At 47.5% G+C, this 19436-nt stretch overlaps 2 protein-coding genes across 14 annotated transcripts in view; one reads left to right on the forward strand and one right to left on the reverse strand.

Moving 5' to 3' along the window:
- Positions 1–10565: 10565 nt before the first annotated feature.
- On the reverse strand, positions 10566–18065 carry LOC135320517 (GDP-fucose protein O-fucosyltransferase 2-like). 13 transcript variants are annotated; one of them, XR_010379686.1, is made up of 5 exons: positions 17839–18052; positions 16217–16449; positions 13928–14094; positions 12971–13100; positions 10566–12062 (listed from the first exon to the last, which is right to left on the reverse strand). XR_010379686.1 is itself a non-coding variant. In XM_064483642.1 (5 exons), the coding sequence occupies exons 1-3, from the start codon at positions 18035–18037 to the stop codon at positions 13012–13014; spliced, it is 453 nt and encodes a 150-aa protein (XP_064339712.1). In that variant the 5' UTR covers positions 18038–18050; the 3' UTR covers positions 10566–11373; positions 11472–12062; positions 12971–13011. The 13 variants fall into 13 exon arrangements, 12 of the variants coding, with proteins under 12 accessions (XP_064339712.1, XP_064339719.1, XP_064339718.1 ...); XM_064483642.1 differs by lacking the exon at positions 13928–14094 and having other exon boundaries at positions 10566–11373; positions 11472–12062; positions 12971–13028; positions 16217–16453; positions 17839–18050; XM_064483649.1 differs by having other exon boundaries at positions 13993–14094; positions 16217–16453; positions 17839–18048.
- Positions 18066–18182: 117 nt separating this feature from the next.
- The window catches only part of LOC135320516 (uncharacterized), a 140293-nt gene continuing 139039 nt past the window's right edge, over positions 18183–19436 (forward strand). Inside the window, exon 1 of the mRNA XM_064483637.1 lies at positions 18183–18415. The gene's annotated coding sequence lies outside the window, so the exon portion shown is untranslated. The remainder of the gene's footprint in view (positions 18416–19436) is intronic.

Consider the following 19436-nt stretch of genomic DNA (forward strand, 5'->3'; position numbering starts at 1 on the left):
GTGATCAGAGTCTGGGAATCAGCTCTCCCCACACACTCACTTTCTTTGCAGGACTCCCCTGAGTCTGGTTGTTCTAATTTTGAACCTGGCCTTCCCCCTTATAATGAATGTATATTTGTAAAGGCAGGACTTTAGAACCTACTGCACTTAAAATGTTTAGATATATAGAATGTGAGCTCCCAGGTATGCTCTGGCCCTGCACTTCCAAGGGTCCAGAGCATTTATGTTGGCTCTACTGAGACTGTAAGTGGCAAAGACCATCTCCAGAGAGGAGGGGCTCCTGCTTCACAGTCCGAAGTCAGGATCTTCTGAGCGGATAAAACAATGGACACTGAGACCCTCAATTGTAAATTGATTTAGAATAACGCCAAAGGTGTGTATGACGTGTGTGTGCGCACGCACGCACCTGGGGAATTGTGTGGTACATGACTGTGAGTGTGTGTGTGGCTGTGCGCGCACGCGCCTGGGGATGTGTGTGGTTGTGTGTATGCTATGTGTGTGTGTGGTACATGAGTCCATGTACGTCTGTGTGTAGGGAATGTATGTGGGCCAGAGTCAGTGCATCTGCACGTGTGTTTGTGTGTATGTGCATGCATTAGTATTAACAGTAGAAGCTGTCCTTTAGAATTATGAAGTAGTAAAATTTGTATGATGTCTTTTGCTGTATAATTCAAAATTAAAAAAATCTTCAGTCACTAGAAATTTATTCCCCCCCGATTCTGACTTTATTTTTCCATATTGATATGTCTTCATTTTACTGATGAAGAAACTTAGCTTAGAGATGTTAACTGACTCAACCAAGGACATGGAGCTCGCGCACCCAGGGCCAGGACGCAGTCCAAGCCACGCTGCTCCAGAGGCCTGGAGCCCTACTCAAGATCACGCGTTGCCTCTTGGCGGGGGAACAGATTCTGATGGGCTGTGGCCAGCGTGCAGGCTGCCCAAACGGGACACGGGAAGCCGGGCAGAGAGTACCAGACAGCAGAGAAGAGTGAAGCCCTGCTCAGAAATTAGATAGGTTCCTAGGTCTTGGATGAGTAAAGAGGCTCACTGCTCATCCTTGATCCCTTTGCTGGTGGCCAAAAGGGACCAAGGTCCACGAGAGCACTTCTGGGAGCTGCCTGCCAAAACCTGCAAAAGGACTGCTCAGGACTGGCTCTGCAGTAGGAGCAGAGGAAGGAAATGTCACCTCTTGGTGGACATTATTGGTGATGGCAGTAGGAGGCCTAGCAGCCTCGGTATAGTGGTGGCAGGACAGGGTCCTAGTGGATGATCGTTTTCACCTCTCTTAAAAATCATTGCTTCATATATTGTATCCATTTTGTGGTTTATTTTAGGGTGGTAAATATGGTCTCTGTTACTCCATATTAGCTGGATTGATTAATTTTTTTATTGTTAATTTTCTCTTCAATGATTTGGAAGCTATATTGCCTTTTAATGAAAATTCTCTCTAAATTTTTATAAATCATCTCTAAGTTCATAACTTTATATGTAATTGGACCAGTATTCCTATAACACTATCAAAACTGAAATAACCTATTAGATCCTGTTCCTCAATAATGATAAATTTAGCATATTTTACCTCTCTGCTCTTCCAGATTGTGTGTGTGCGCGTGTGTGTGTGTGCGCGCGCGTGTGTGTGTGTGTGTGTGTGTGTGTATGTGTCCTCCAGTTACTATGTTTAGACAGTTGCTTCCAGTTTGTTATATTAACAATGAAATATAGCTATAAACTTCCTGGATTTCATTGCTCACTACCACTATTTAATACCATGTCTTTCCCACTTTTGAGTTATTTACTTATCGGGATTTTCAAATCAACTGGACACATGATTGGCTAAGTTTTTTTGAGAAGTGGACTTGGAACACTTTCATGTCTATATGAAGCTTTATGTTCTCCTCCTCAACAACTCTCAGGGTGTTGTTGATGGCCCAAGCCTTGTTTTAAAATATGGCATTGTTTTTCATCACCAAAAAAACAAAAAAGTTTTCTTGATTTAAATTGCTGTCTTTTTATGACTGGCTAGTCTTTTCTGGTGGATAGAGATTTACTTAACCTTCCCCCTTCTTTTCGCCATAACTCGGATTCACTGAGATGCATGTTTTTACCATTTCTCAGACGGGCTTCCGCTTTGACTTCCACTTTAAACCATCACCCCACTCTTTTGCTCCATGCTTATTCCTGAAAAAGTGAGCTCTCTATCGGATTAAGGGTGGTTCCCGTCAGAGATGTGTGGCTCCCTGTCCAAAGGTCCAAATGAAGAGAAAAGGAAAGATTCCTGTTTCTGGTGGTTACATTTTGTCAGCTTAGAGATCTAGTTATCCGTGTGGCTGCGGTGGAATCTGCAATATCTTGGCTCAGAGTTTCCTTTTTCTGGCTTACTAGGGGAGCCGCAATAGCTGGGGTCACGGCGCTGTGGCCGTTGTCAGGATCCCGGGACTGAGGCAGCCCCTCTCCCCCCTTGTTATTTTGATCTTGCAAACTGGGCCCCAGCTATGCGAACCCTGCATCTGGCGGCCAGGATCGCCCCCCACGTGACGTGTCCCCAGTTCCTCGGCGTCCCTCACTGCTATCAGCTAGCTCCAGTAGGGTGCGAGCTGGCTTCCACTGCGGTCTTTCCTCCTTCCTCTCCAGGCAGGCCGTCCTTTCCCACTAGATGTCCCTATACTTTCTCTCCTGTGCTACATAAGCTGAAGGAATTCCTCAGGGTTTCCAGCAGGTACATGGCGCTCTTCTATGTTTGGACCCCTTCAGTGCTTGTAGTGGAAATTTAGGAGGTGGAAAGGAAGAGCTTGGGGGTTCTCCGTATCTAGGGGCTCCCTATCCAGCAGATTCAACTAACTGTGGTTTGAAAATATTCGTGAAAAAACAGTTTCAAAAAGCAACACTTGAATTTGCCATCATTGACAACTACTTACATAGCATTCATGTTGTATTAGATACAGTGAGTAATCCAGAGATGATTTGAAGATATAGATAAAGTACATGGGAGGGTGCACATAAGTTCCATGCAAGTCCTATGCCATTTTATACAAGAGGCGTCAGCATCCATGGATGTTGACTTCCGGGGGGAGTCCTGGAACCAGTGCCCCATGGTTACCAAGGGATGACTAGAAGTCCAGGCTCCTTATCCCAGCCTGTCAGGTCCCCATGTGGTCTGAAACCTACCTGTACCACACTTCCCTTGTCACTCTCCTCCAGCCCTGGCAGACTGTCCTTTGATTTTTGAACAGGCCACACTCACTGTGCTTCATATCTGGCCCCTAGAAATACCCGTTACTTTCTGAGCATGGCTCTGCTTTCACAAAAAGGGCTGCATTGTCACTAGAGAAGACACTGTGGAATTTCCTTTAAAAACTGAAAATAGACTTAACTCATGATCCAGCCTTCCCACTCCCGGGCATATGTCAGAAGAAAACTCTAATTCAAAAAGTCACATGCACCTCAATGCTCAGAGCAGCACTATTTATAATAGCCAGGACATGGCAAAAACGCAAATGTCCGTCGACAGCTGACTAGATAAAGATGTAGTAGTATATTTATACAAAGGAATACTACTCAACCATTAAGAAGAACAAAATAATGTCATTTGCAGCAACATAGATGGATGTAGAGATAGTCATTCTAAGTGAAGTAAGCCAGAAAAAGAGAAGAATGCCATATAATATCACTTATATGTGGAATCTAAAAAAAGACACAAGTGAACTTAACTACAAAAGTGAAACAGACCCACAGACATAGAGAAACAAACTTACGGTTACCAGGGAGAGAAGGGGATGGGAAGGGATAAATATGGTAATTGGAAAAGTGTCCCTCTTGGAGAGTTATGGAAATGTTAGCTATCTTGATTGCGATGATGTTTTTCTGGGTGTAGACATCTATCAAATTCATCAAATAGTACATGTGAAATATGTGTAATTTACTATACAGGAATCGTACCACAATAAATATGCCTGTAAAAAAAAAAAAACAAGAAAATATTGGCGGCATTGTGTCCTACGTTTTCATGTGTCTTTAGTGAGTGGGTCTTCAATTTTCCGGTCTGCCATATTTTCTGAACCAGAAGTGCCCTCCTTCCCTTTTCTTTGTTAAACTGTCAGTGGGTGGCATTTATTCCCGTGGCTTCAACTGCTCTCTGTCCACTGATTAACTGTCAAATCTTTTCCAGCAAGGACATTTCATTTCAGTCCCAGAAATATACTTATAATTGACAAGTAGACATTCCCACTTGTTTAGCCCATAAAAATCTCAAGCTCTGTGTGTTTGAATTTACACTCGCTCAGAACTATGTTTACTTCTTCAAACAATGGCATGTCTACTTGTCAATTATAAGTATATTTCTGGGACTGAAATGAAATGTCCTTGCTGGAAAAGATTTGACAGTTAATCAGTGGACAGAGAGCAGTTGAAGCCACGGGAATAAATGCCACCCACTGACAGTTTAACAAAGAAAAGGGAAGGAGGGCACTTCTGGTTCAGAAAATATGGCAGACCGGAAAATTGAAGACCCACTCACTAAAGACACATGAAAACGTAGGACACAATGCCGCCAATATTTTCTTGTTTTTTTTTTTTTACAGGCATATTTATTGTGGTACGATTCCTGTATAGTAAATTACACATATTTCACATGTACTATTTGATGAATTTGATAGATGTCTACACCCAGAAAAACATCATCGCAATCAAGATAGCTAACATTTCCATAACTCTCCAAGAGGGACACTTTTCCAATTACCATATTTATCCCTTCCCATCCCCTTCTCTCCCTGGTAACCGTAAGTTTGTTTCTCTATGTCTGTGGGTCTGTTTCACTTTTGTAGTTAAGTTCACTTGTGTCTTTTTTTAGATTCCACATATAAGTGATATTATATGGCATTCTTCTCTTTTTCTGGCTTACTTCACTTAGAATGACTATCTCTACATCCATCTATGTTGCTGCAAATGACATTATTTTGTTCTTCTTAATGGTTGAGTAGTATTCCTTTGTATAAATATACTACTACATCTTTATCTAGTCAGCTGTCGACGGACATTTGCGTTTTTGCCATGTCCTGGCTATTATAAATAGTGCTGCTCTGAGCATTGAGGTGCATGTGACTTTTTGAATTAGAGTTTTCTTCTGACATATGCCCGGGAGTGGGAAGGCTGGATCATGAGTTAAGTCTATTTTCAGTTTTTAAAGGAAATTCCACAGTGTCTTCTCTAGTGACAATGCAGCCCTTTTTGTGAAAGCAGAGCCATGCTCAGAAAGTAACGGGTATTTCTAGGGGCCAGATATGAAGCACAGTGAGTGTGGCCTGTTCAAAAATCAAAGGACAGTCTGCCAGGGCTGGAGGAGAGTGACAAGGGAAGTGTGGTACAGGTAGGTTTCAGACCACATGGGGACCTGACAGGCTGGGATAAGGAGCCTGGACTTCTAGTCATCCCTTGGTAACCATGGGGCACTGGTTCCAGGACTCCCCCCGGAAGTCAACATCCATGGATGCTGACGCCTCTTGTATAAAATGGCATAGGACTTGCATGGAACTTATGTGCACCCTCCCATGTACTTTATCTATATCTTCAAATCATCTCTGGATTACTCACTGTATCTAATACAACATGAATGCTATGTAAGTAGTTGTCAATGATGGCAAATTCAAGTGTTGCTTTTTGAAACTGTTTTTTCACGAATATTTTCAAACCACAGTTAGTTGAATCTGCTGGATAGGGAGCCCCTAGATACGGAGAACCCCCAAGCTCTTCCTTTCCACCTCCTAAATTTCCACTACAAGCACTGAAGGGGTCCAAACATAGAAGAGCGCCATGTACCTGCTGGAAACCCTGAGGAATTCCTTCAGCTTATGTAGCACAGGAGAGAAAGTATAGGGACATCTAGTGGGAAAGGACGGCCTGCCTGGAGAGGAAGGAGGAAAGACCGCAGTGGAAGCCAGCTCGCACCCTACTGGAGCTAGCTGATAGCAGTGAGGGACGCCGAGGAACTGGGGACACGTCACGTGGGGGGCGATCCTGGCCGCCAGATGCAGGGTTCGCATAGCTGGGGCCCAGTTTGCAAGATCAAAATAGCAAGGGGGGAGAGGGGCTGCCTCAGTCCCGGGATCCTGACAACGGCCACAGCGCCGTGACCCCAGCTATTGCGGCTCCCCTAGTAAGCCAGAAAAAGGAAACTCTGAGCCAAGATATTGCAGATTCCACCGCAGCCACACGGATAACTAGATCTCTAAGCTGACAAAATGTAACCACCAGAAACAGGAATCTTTCCTTTTCTCTTCATTTGGACCTTTGGACAGGGAGCCACACATCTCTGACGGGAACCACCTTTAATCCGATAGAGAGCTCACTTTTTCAGGAATAAGCATGGAGCAAAAGAGTGGGGTGATGGTTTAAAGTGGAAGTCAAAGCGGAAGCCCGTCTGAGAAATGGTAAAAACATGCATCTCAGTGAATCCGAGTTATGGCGAAAAGAAGGGGGAAGGTTAAGTAAATCTCTATCCACCAGAAAAGACTAGCCAGTCATAAAAAGACAGCAATTTAAATCAAGAAAACTTTTTTGTTTTTTTGGTGATGAAAAACAATGCCATATTTTAAAACAAGGCTTGGGCCATCAACAACACCCTGAGAGTTGTTGAGGAGGAGAACATAAAGCTTCATATAGACATGAAAGTGTTCCAAGTCCACTTCTCAAAAAAACTTAGCCAATCATGTGTCCAGTTGATTTGAAAATCCCGATAAGTAAATAACTCAAAAGTGGGAAAGACATGGTATTAAATAGTGGTAGTGAGCAATGAAATCCAGGAAGTTTATAGCTATATTTCATTGTTAATATAACAAACTGGAAGCAACTGTCTAAACATAGTAACTGGAGGACACATACACACACACACACACACACACACACACGCGCGCGCACACACACACACGCGCACACACACAATCTGGAAGAGCAGAGAGGTAAAATATGCTAAATTTATCATTATTGAGGAACAGGATCTAATAGGTTATTTCAGTTTTGATAGTGTTATAGGAATACTGGTCCAATTACATATAAAGTTATGAACTTAGAGATGATTTATAAAAATTTAGAGAGAATTTTCATTAAAAGGCAATATAGCTTCCAAATCATTGAAGAGAAAATTAACAATAAAAAAATTAATCAATCCAGCTAATATGGAGTAACAGAGACCATATTTACCACCCTAAAATAAACCACAAAATGGATACAATATATGAAGCAATGATTTTTAAGAGAGGTGAAAACGATCATCCACTAGGACCCTGTCCTGCCACCACTATACCGAGGCTGCTAGGCCTCCTACTGCCATCACCAATAATGTCCACCAAGAGGTGACATTTCCTTCCTCTGCTCCTACTGCAGAGCCAGTCCTGAGCAGTCCTTTTGCAGGTTTTGGCAGGCAGCTCCCAGAAGTGCTCTCGTGGACCTTGGTCCCTTTTGGCCACCAGCAAAGGGATCAAGGATGAGCAGTGAGCCTCTTTACTCATCCAAGACCTAGGAACCTATCTAATTTCTGAGCAGGGCTTCACTCTTCTCTGCTGTCTGGTACTCTCTGCCCGGCTTCCCGTGTCCCGTTTGGGCAGCCTGCACGCTGGCCACAGCCCATCAGAATCTGTTCCCCCGCCAAGAGGCAACGCGTGATCTTGAGTAGGGCTCCAGGCCTCTGGAGCAGCGTGGCTTGGACTGCGTCCTGGCCCTGGGTGCGCGAGCTCCATGTCCTTGGTTGAGTCAGTTAACATCTCTAAGCTAAGTTTCTTCATCAGTAAAATGAAGACATATCAATATGGAAAAATAAAGTCAGAATCGGGGGGGAATAAATTTCTAGTGACTGAAGATTTTTTTAATTTTGAATTATACAGCAAAAGACATCATACAAATTTTACTACTTCATAATTCTAAAGGACAGCTTCTACTGTTAATACTAATGCATGCACATACACACAAACACACGTGCAGATGCACTGACTCTGGCCCACATACATTCCCTACACACAGACGTACATGGACTCATGTACCACACACACACATAGCATACACACAACCACACACATCCCCAGGCGCGTGCGCGCACAGCCACACACACACTCACAGTCATGTACCACACAATTCCCCAGGTGCGTGCGTGCGCACACACACGTCATACACACCTTTGGCGTTATTCTAAATCAATTTACAATTGAGGGTCTCAGTGTCCATTGTTTTATCCGCTCAGAAGATCCTGACTTCGGACTGTGAAGCAGGAGCCCCTCCTCTCTGGAGATGGTCTTTGCCACTTACAGTCTCAGTAGAGCCAACATAAATGCTCTGGACCCTTGGAAGTGCAGGGCCAGAGCATACCTGGGAGCTCACATTCTATATATCTAAACATTTTAAGTGCAGTAGGTTCTAAAGTCCTGCCTTTACAAATATACATTCATTATAAGGGGGAAGGCCAGGTTCAAAATTAGAACAACCAGACTCAGGGGAGTCCTGCAAAGAAAGTGAGTGTGTGGGGAGAGCTGATTCCCAGACTCTGATCACTAGCCTGACCCTTTTCTTCCCAATGCTGGGTCCATCCCTTGCCATAAGTGGCCTTGGATGTGCACAGGGGGACACTCAGATTTCACGTCCGGGCTCTGCCTATAACCTCCATGCAAACAGCTGCCCTTTGGCCTCTCTGTGAGTCCTGGGAATCTGAACTCCGGGGAGAGCCGGTGCAGGCACTAGAAATGGGTCAGGGGCTGCTGAGGCAGGGCATTCGGCGTCCTGGGTTTCTAGAGCATGGGATGGAGCCAATGACCATGTCCCCTTGGCCTTGCTGACTCCACCCGATGGAGGGCGTGGCCAGAGGAAGTGTCAGGGCCAGGGGAACCTTCTGCAGTGCAGGACCCAGGGCAGCGGGGGGCCCGGGTCTAAGGAGAGAAGCCCTAAGGAAAAGTCTGTGGAGGCTGTAAGGTACCTTCATTCCCATTAATTAAATAAAACAAAAGCTTACCACAGGCGTGCGGGGGAAGGGTTTTGTTATAACAAGGGAAGGCACTTGCCAAGGTCTGGCCATAGAGGGCTGCTGGGTTTGCCAGGTTGAAGAGGAACCGAGAGGCCGTTTGCCTCCCCTGGGTCTAGACACTGCTTGAATTCTTCCAGGTGACACTTAAATGCAGTGAGACATGGAACTCTCTAAAGTTGTTAAAATATTCATGGTGAGCCATTCAACTCTCTCCTCATTCTTGGCTACGAAAGCACGATAAACACAGGTGGGAATCTCATCAGCCTGTTGGTTGGTTCACTGTCCATCTGGCGCCCCCTCTTGTAGGAGCCTTTATCACATCACCCAGGGCTGACCCATCTCAGGATCACAGCTGATTTTCCACAGGTGGCACCACTTGCTGGTGACATGAAGGAACCATGTTAGCCACCTCCCAAACTCTGAGGCTTCTCCTGGGAGGAGCCTGCAGACACCCAGTCCAGCCTCTGCACAATGATGCTCCCCAGTGTCACTCCCGGCTTGCTGCCCTGGCCTCTAGCTCTGGCCAGAACCTCGCTGAATTGTCGATAGATGTCCCCCATGCACCACGTCTAAGCTTGGGGTCCAGAGGTGACCATGGTTCTTATTTTCTTCCCATCGATGGACTGTTTGATCTTCATGTAATCGTGTTGGCAGGAAGGCCAGTACCACCCTCTTGAGGCCTCCCCGAGCCGCCTCTGTCTATAACTGTCCTAGCGCCCCAGGGGATCAGGTCTGAAGCCTGGCACTCAGACACGAGGATGACAGCTGGAGAGACAGGAATCCACTCCTGCTGTGGCTTCTGCTGAGGCTCGATGTGGCCATACAAATGGATCCCACAGGCCCTGACTTCACTTGACTCGCTGCAGGGATGCTCCCACACTGCCCCGTTCCCCCCCAGAGACAGAGGGCTTTCTGCTTGTTCCCGAAGGCCCCACCCCCGAGGGGGCACTGGGTCCAGTGGAGCGTCCGGCCTGGTTCCCCGCCAGCCCTTAGGGCTTTGGTGGGGCCTGGAACATCAACTACCCTCCCCTTAGGGGCCCGTTTGTCCTTTCCAGCCAACAGACCTAGGTCATAAGCACTTTAACTCACCTGAGGGTGTTTTCCTCACTTCAGGGGCAGTGAGGACGGGGCTTCTTCACACTCCAAGTGCCCCAGGTCTGGATGCAGACAGTCTGGCTCTCCCCCAAGTCCTGCAGTTCTGGGCCACACCTGCTGCTGGTCACAGTCTGTGCTGTGTTCTCTTCCAGGACAAGGGGTGCACTCTGACCCCCGCCCCGCCCCCACCAGCGGTGGCAGAGGCGGCGGACAGGCAGGTGAGCTGGGGCCTGAGACCGTGCCCGCAGGTCAGTGCCCCAGAGGCCGCTGGTGACTAGAGGGGCCACGGGGCAGAAGGCAGCATGGGATGGGAGGAGGAGGAAGGTTCAGGATAAGGAGATGAAAGGGGGAACGGACAGCACTGTGAGGGCCTCGGCCATGAAAGGGAAGAGAAATCACAGTGACAGCTGGAGCGGTGTCGGCGTTAAAAGCTGCGGGCTGTTTTTTTTAATTTTATTAATTACCAATATATATTGACAGATTTCTTATTTTATTAAAGATTATGTTCCATGTCATATAACAGGATAGAGTATGTTATTATTTATTAAATAATACATAATAGAAGATATACTAGCATATTATCTTCTGTTTATTTATTAGCAGATAGTATATAATACATATGTAGGTGTTTATACACATAATATATAATTCATGCATCTATATAATATATAACCCATAACAAATAATGTAAGATTATGATTAATATATAATATAACAAGATTACATAACAATAATGATGTAATATTACCCATTGTATGTCTTGGTTCATGACACATTCTCATCTTAGGTGCCTGTCAGAGGTATTTATGTATTAAAATTAATATTATAAGACACAGTTATGAACCTATCACCCAGCATCATAACAGGAATATTGACAGTGACATACTGTGTCCTCTTTCCCTATCCTGCTCTTGGCCTTTTCTCACAGGAAGTAACCAGCATCCTGAATCCTGGCTTACCCTTGCCTTGTGTTACTTTCACACACACAACATTTAAGATCAGTTAAAACAAATGAACTGCAGGTACATGCAATGAAGTGGATGAATCACACACTCCATGTTAAATTGAAAAAGTAACCCCTAGAAGGTAGCCGATAGTGTGCTATGCTTTTAAGTGTGTATATATATGTCAACTAAACTCACTGAATTAAGAACAACTACAGCTAGAGTCCAGGTGGGAGAGGGACAGATAAAAGGTGAGGTGAGCAGGTTTGCTGCAGGTGAGCCAGTTCCTTTCCAGTGACATGTCATTCTCTCTGAAGCAGGAGGCAAGGCCATCTGCTGGGAGTCAGGGAAGAGACAGAGGGAAGGTTAGAGGTGTGCAGAGAGCAGAGAATGTTGACACCACTGAGTGATAAGTGGGGAAATGTGCTCACTAGAGAAATCCTGGAGGATTGCCTGGCAGCGGCAACATGGTGGGCATTGATTTGTAGTCTTGGAAATCTGTGCTGGGAGAGCCTGCTGCCTGCAGGCTCAGAACAAGTAGAGCTGGGTGAACCGAGATGGAAGTCGGCCTGGTGAGGAACTGAAAAGGTCAAGGCTCAAGGGGGTTTTGTCTGTCATAAAGAGAGTGCTGACTGTGGATGCAGAGCTGGAAGGTGGGGAAGTGGAAGTAAGAGGAACGTGGACAGGCAGGAAAGCAGAGGAGTCAGCGCATGATGCCCCAGTGAGGGTGAAGGAGGGCCAGGGAGGCTGGTGGAGAAGAAGCTGGACGGCTAGAGGTGGGCACTTAAAGGAGAGAGGCTGGACCTTGGGTGGAGACACGCCCGGGTATGAGCCCGGGGGTAGGGTGAATGGGGGGTGGCTGGCTCAGGCTGACAGAGAAGAAGACCCTACAATGACCATACTGGGTGGTGGAAGGAGAATGAACTTTGACGTCTTGATGGTAGGAGGCGAGGCAATACAGAGCTGGTGGTCCAGGTGCTCCTGACTGAGGCAGATGAGCAGGGAGGCCAGGGTGGCAGGCACTGCTAGGAAAGGATCTGGGTTTTCCATGTGCTCCCACGAGGGGAGGAGCAATCATCTGAAGGTGGAAAGTGAGCACAAGGAGGCCAACCCAGGCTCCTGATCAAACAGGGGTTGTGAAGGTGCAAAGCGTCAACTCCAGTGATGGTGGCCCAGGAAGCAGGGACCACGGGTGAAGTGAGGGGGCACTCAGAGAAGAGAGGGAGAAGAGTCTTCTGGGTGTAGGGGGAAGAGAGGCCCCAGGACAAAGGAGCACAGAGGCACAGTGATGAGGATGGACTGGCTCTATGGTGACACTGCAGGGATGGCTGGATCTTTGTCCTGAGGGCTTAGGTTGGGGGGACTACTGGCCTCATGAGGATCCCCCTCTCAGCAGCCTGGACAGAGGCTCTCGCTCCTGAGAGCTGTGTGGCCACCACTGTTCCCGGAGGGGCTCTGCCTCCATCTTCTCTTATCAGACTTTCCTGCCCAGCCCCCGACCGCCAGCGAGGGAGCCTGGGCCTCGCAGCTGTTTGCCGTGGAGGGACACAGGCTCCTCGGAGGAGCAGGCGGATCTTACTTTGCTCCGTAACCCAGGGCCTAGCAAAGCGCCAGCCCATGTGTGGGCCATGTAGGGGCTCGGATACTTACTATACTAACTCAAAGCAGTAGAATTGCAGAGCTGGAGGAAGTGACCACTGAGCTCACAGAGTTCACTGCCCACACCCCCATTCTACAGATGAGGAATCAGAGACCAAGCAGTGAAGCAGCCTTGGCCAAGGTCACGCTGCTCGTAAATGCTGGCCTGTGTCGGGCATGCCAAGTGATGAGCTGCAGTGAAGGGGCTGAGAGGGGTCTCTGGGTCCAGAGAGCTCGGGTTCAAGTCCCAGCTCTGCCATTTATTAGCCGTGTGACTAATGAATGTCCTTACCTTTAAAGTGGAACTCATAGTGGTGCCAACTCATTGGGTTGTCATGAACACAGCGTTCCTGGAACAGCAGGACAGAGTTCTGTAAGGGTTTGCTGTTGCTTTGGTTATGATTATTATCACCAAGTGAACCCTGAAATGAAGAACAAAGGCAGCAAGAATTTTTATTTTAAAGGAGTTTCAAATCCTCTGATGAATGCTTCATTTCATCTATTCAAGTTTTCATTTGACCCTTATTAACAACTACACAATGGATGACTTTTGAGGCAATCTTGCTTCATGTCTTTAATTCTCACTAACGACACAGGCTATTTAACAGGCAGCAGTTTCTTTTCCAGGAAGAGGGACAAAAAGTTAAAAATGACTCAGTGCCTCTCGGTCCCCAGTGAGTTGGTTGTGACCTGTCAACCCAGCTTTGGGGAAGTGCCTGCTCCCCCTGGGCCCACTGAGCTGCCCCGCAGCCTCCAAGGGGTGTCGTACCCCCACACGAATCCAGTCTCTTGGTTCCTATCTTTGCTTCAGATCCCTCGAGGACTGCCCATGCCCCAGGGCCCCATCTGCCCCACCAGCCTTGGCTGCTGGACTCCAGGACACCATCCTGGGTCTCAACCATCCCCTGTTCCTATGACCGCCCCACTACTCTACATTTTGTCCTTCAAGTGTGGGCTTCTGTGGCTCGCCACACAGCAGGGGTCTCCCCGTCCTCCACCTTGGGTAACTGCATCGTCCTGCACGGTGCCTAGGGAACCCGTGTGGAGGCAGGAAGAATACAGAACAACAGGTGCTCAGAGGGGCTGCCTTTCCCACTGCAGGGGCCCTAGAGAGCTTTCTCCCAGCTGGTTATTCACAGGCGCTGAAGCTGTGGAATCTCGATCTCACCAATTTAAAGGGCATCATCACTAATTACAAAAGCAATCATTTCTTCAGTAGCAAAAGGAGAAAAGACTTTGTGTTCCCCACCTCCAACTGTTTTCCTCCACCTTCAGATGTTTCTCATCTCTGGGCAAGGGTAGAATGCAACTCACAGAATATTATTTTTCAATGTCTTTTCCCACTCTGAAGATTGCTTTCCCAGAACCGATGAAGGCTAGAATGGTTTAGCTTCCCTGGACTGAGGATTCAGAGGCCTGGGGGGAAGGGGGGAGGGGGAGGTGAGATAACTCAGCAATATTGAACCTAACAGAGACATTAAAAAGTTCTATTCTAAACAGAAAGGAAGCAGGATGCTATAGAAACAGGAAAACCATAGTTGGAAATGCAATAACGAGTTGCAAGAGAATAAACATAAAGATGTAAAAATGAAAAAGGACATCAAAATAAAAAGAGTTGGGAATGGGAGAGGGGAGCAAGAAAATGTAGATTTTTTTCTTTCTTTTTTTTCTTCGTTATTCTTAGGATGTGTTGGAGCCTACGTGATTATCAGTCTAAAGGAAATAGATATAGTAATGGGCTGATATATTTGAAGAATAAGGTAACCACAAATCAAAAGCATACATTAGAGTCGCAAAAAAACCAAAAAGAAACAAACTCAAAATGGCTTAAAGACTTAAATATTACACACGACACTATAAACTTCTCACAAGAAAACATAGGCAAAACATTATTTGACATACATCTCAGCAATGTTTTCGTAGGGCAATCTAAGTAACCCAAGCAACAGAAATAAAAGCCAAAATAAATAAATGAGACCTAATTAAACTTATAAACTTTTGCACAGCAATAGAAACCATAAGTAAAACTAAAAGACAACCTATGGAATGGGAGAAAATATTTGCAAAAGATGAGACTGACCATGGCTTAATTTCTAGACTATATAAATAGTCCATACAACTTAATAAGAAAAAAATAAACAACCAAATCCAAAAATGGGCAGAACAACTAAACAAGCAATTCTCCAATGAAGACACACAGATGGCCAATAGGCATATAAAAAATGCTTAATATCGTTCAATTATCAGAGAAATGCAACTCAAAACTACAATGTTATCATCTCACACCAGTCAGAATGGCCATCATTCAAAAGTCCACAAACCATAAATGCCGGAGAGGCTGTGGAGGAAAGGAAACCCTCCTACATTGTTGGTGGGAATGTAGTTTGTTGCAGCCACTGTGGAAAACAGTATGGAGATTCCTCAAAAGACAAAAAAAAAAAAAAAAAAAAAGGCTTATTACCTAATCCAGCAATCCCACTCCTGGGCATATAACCAGAGGGAACCTTCATTCCAAAAGATATCTGCACCCCAATTTTCACAGGAGCACTGTTTACAATGGCCAAGACATAGAAGCAACCTAAACATTCACTGACAGATGACTGGATAAAGATGCGGTATTTAGATATAACAGTCATAACAAAGAAGGAAATAAGGCCATTTACAGCAACATGGATGGAACTGGAGATTATCTCACTAAGTGAAATAAGTTAGACAAAGACAAGTATCATATGATATCATTTATATGTGGAATTTTTAAAAAAATGATACAAATGGACTTATCTATAAAACAAAAAACAGACTCACAGACTTATAAAACAAACTTAGGAGTTTGGGATTAACAGATACAAATTACTATATGTAAAACAGACAAACGACAAGGATTCACTGTAGAACACAGGGAAGAATATTCAGTATCTTGCAACCTATAATGGAAAAGAACCTGAAAAAGAATAGACTATGTATATGTACAACTGAATCACTATGCTGCATACCTGAAACTAACAAAACAGCTGTATAACTGAAACTAACAAAACATTGTAAATCAAACACATTTCAATTTAAAAAAAATTGATAAGCTCTAAATACCTTTATTCAAAGAAAATCTTGAACTCTTCCCTCTTACAAAATTTAAAATGGGTAGCTTGAGCAGGACCAAATTATACTGGATGGGCAGTTACATATCTTCTCCAGCACGTGGCCCATGCTACACACACATCGTGTTTTCCTACAGGTAAGAACAGCCCTGACTGCACAGCGAGCGACTCTTTCTGGGACAAGGGCCTCTGTGGCAGTGGCCTCCTTGTCACCGCTGCATCTCACCAGGAGGCCAGGGTTTTCAGAGGGGAGGGGACATAGAGCTCATACACTTCAAATTGACTTCCCGAAAAAACTATGGAAAAACCAAATTCACCTGCAGTGTAGGAAACATGAGCAGGGCCCCTAAGCAGACCGACAAGCCCAAAGTAAGATGGCCCGATGTTCAGATCGGAACCAGAACAAAGACCACCTGGCCCCAGTTAAATGACCACCACCTCACCTGCAACGAACTGCTCGTACTCAATGTCAGGGATGTTTCTGTTGAGACTTGGGAGGTCAAAGGAGTCGGACCAGGGATCGGGGCTCTGCCAGTGGTAGAGGTGGCCCCAAGGGAATAGCACCAGTACCGGCTCCTCCATCTTCAGCAGGGTCTTCAGGAGGAAGGCAATGTGGATGCAGACGTTCCTAAGGAGGTTGAAGCCCTCTGGAGGGTTGAAGTCACACAGAAGGTACCTGGCTGGGAGCAAAGGAGAGCGGGTCTTCAGGGCCAGGCCTCTGCACAGGAATCCCGGCTTAGATAGAACAGATACAACGGGAATCCCTGCACAGCCCATGGCCTAGACTCCAGACACATTCAGCAGCTTCTGGTTTGTAAAGTGGAGGCACTGCCCACCCATCTCCATGTGGCCAATTACTTCAAGTCCGGGAGCAGTTGCGGAAGACATCTTGGCATCCGTCTAACACCACTAAGCACCCGACTAGCATCTGAGCACCCGTTCTCCAGGGGCTCTCAAACTTCTTGTTCTACAGAACCCTATACACTCTTAACAATTACTGAGAACTCCAAAAGGCTGCTATTTATGTGAGTTTAATCTATCACTATTTCCTGTGTTAGAAGTTAAATAAGAAGTTAGAGAAAGTGTATGAATTCACTTAAAAATATTAACAATCTACTGTATGTTACCATTAATACTCTTAAACAAAATATATTTCTATTTTTCAAAAGAAAAATCATTAGTGAGAAGAATAGCAGTGATTTTAATTTCTGCAAATCTCTTTTGGACTGGTGAGAGCTGAATTCTCCTATCTGCCTCTGCATTCCCTGTTTTGTGATATCGCAGGCCAGGTTTTCCCTGGAAAACCCCGCAGGAGCTCGGGAGAGCAAGAGTGTGCAAAAGGCAGGTGACATCCCGGCGTTTCTATGAAAATGGTCTTGCACCTCAGGGGCCTTGGATACACTTTGATAACTGTTGCCCTATCCAAGGCGAGACTCTTCTACACAAGAGCCAGGCAAGGGTCCTGGATTCTGTAATGAGTTACCGCCAAAACACCCCTCCCTTCTCTGTGTGTTTCTCACAAGCTCCATTACTGCAGATGAGGATGTAATCCTCAACTGGGGCCTCTAATCCCAGAAGACTGCTAACTTCAAGAGGGAGGGTCCCATCTACCATCCCTACACCCCGCATAGTTTATTTTGAGTCAAGCCCTAGATAACTGCTTATCGGCACTGACCCTTGTGTCTTTTTCCTGAGGTTGACTGAAGGAACCAACATCTGGATGGAACTGAAATTTCCCTGCAGATAAACAAGGCTGATAAGCCACCCCATTCCAACATCTGATTCTGGGGCTCTTCAAAACCCGGGTAAGGCCCCGCTTCATCTAAGATGGGTCCTCCGCCTGCCCTTCCCGGGGGGTTCTGGGAGGCCGCGGCCACCAAGGGCGACCCAGACTCGCGGCCCCAGCCCCATTGCCTGAGGGGGAGGAAAGCTTGAGGCTGTGCCCAAGCCCTGCCCCGCCCCGCCCCAACACGCTCCCCGGCACCACAGCCCTCCCCGGCCACCGCCCCAACCCCGATCCCACCCCGGTTCATGTCCGCCGGCCCCGCCGACGGCGCGGACGTACGTTTACCGTCTGTGGGACGCCGCCCCAGACAGGATGTCGGCCGCCGACTGACCAGGCCAGAACTAGTCGCCCGGCCGAGCAAGCCGCCATCCCCAGCAGCAAGCACCGCCATGGTCCCGGGCAGCTGCACACTTCCGGAGCCCGCTACCCGCCCCAGAAGCGCACGCCGGCCCGCGCAGAGCGTGGCGCCTGTAACCATGGCAACTCCGCGGGACCCTCCCCTAGCGCTTGCGTCGTGCGTCCTCCCGAGTCTAGTTGTGCGAGGGCAGAACTTGCAGAGCCAATGGGAGCCAGGGCGCAGCCAGGACGGGGGTGGGGGGAGGCTTATGGGACAGCTGGGCGGGGCCGGGGAGGGCAGGGCCGCCCGGAAGTCCTGACCTGCAGGTGGCGCCGGCCGGAGGCTGGGGCGTTGCTGCCACCAGTGGGCGGGGCAGCGGGGCAGCGGGGCGGGGGCACCCTCACCTGTCCGTGTGTGGGGATCAGCCTGGGCTCCGTGGCCTCCGCTTGCACCGGACGTGGACCCAGGCTACCGGTGGGCAAGATAGAGGACTGAGCCCAGGCACGCACGGCTGGCCAGGTAGGGCACCTGAAGTGCAGATCCGCCAGGCCCGCTGCCGGCCTTGAATACGCGCTGCTAGGCAGTTTCCAAGAAGACGGGATCTGTCATAAGAGGGGAGGTAGGGCTTGGGTACCAGATGTCGGGTTGGGTGCAGTCTCACAGGAGAGCCACGGTGAGAGGGCGCAGAGCGGCCCCTGTGTTGGCGGGGCTAAGAGTTTGGGGTATAGGGTCGGGGTGGTGTGTGCCTTTCTCCGTGGTCTCCTCACTCCAGAGCAAGGGGCTCTGCTTCCCCCCTCCCCTCACTGCACTCCCTGCCTTCCCCAGCACCACCTGGGGTGTGGTCATGTCGAGGCAGGGAAGGCCCAGGGAAGGGGCTCATTCAGGGGCAGGGGCCACTCTGCAGGGATGCTGGACCTGACAGCAATGCAGTGCTTCGGAACTCCCCTGGGCTGGGTTTCTAACCAGTGGGATGGAAGGGCCTTTCCTTCCTGGGGTGCATTTGGGGGAACTAGATACGTCATGAATGTCAGCCCTGAAAATGGAGGCTGTGCTACATCCATTCTTGGAAAGAAAAATCAGGCCCTTCCAGCCCAGGTGACTCAGAAAGTCAGTCAGCAATGTTCGGGGTCCCCAGTTTAGGCTTTCAAATAGAGCTGAGCGGCTCAGGAGGCCAGATCCCTGTCCGTGGCTCCAGGAGTAGGCTTTCTGCTGGGGGACAGGATCCTCACAAACACCTGTGTCTTTGTGGGTCACTCCCCTCTGACAAGCTGGGAGGCAGGGTGCAGTTGTGGGAAATCGTGTTTCCATGAGGAGAGGGCCACCAAGTGGTGGGGGCACAGGAGACAGTGAGAAAGAGTCCCGCAGCCTTTCTGGAATCAAAAAACTGGCAAATGTGAAAAAGTGCATAATTTGTTTTATTGAACAGGCTGCTTATGTACGTTTGGAGGGCCAGGTTCAAGGACTCTGCATCCCTCCAGGACAATAGCCTCAAGAGAAGAACAGACAGAGCAGGAAGAGATGTGGGGTTTCTCCCAGGAAT

This window comes from Camelus dromedarius, unplaced genomic scaffold (genome assembly GCF_036321535.1).
Source record: "Camelus dromedarius isolate mCamDro1 unplaced genomic scaffold, mCamDro1.pat HAP1_SCAFFOLD_176, whole genome shotgun sequence".
NCBI classification, from domain to species: Eukaryota; Metazoa; Chordata; class Mammalia; order Artiodactyla; family Camelidae; genus Camelus; species Camelus dromedarius.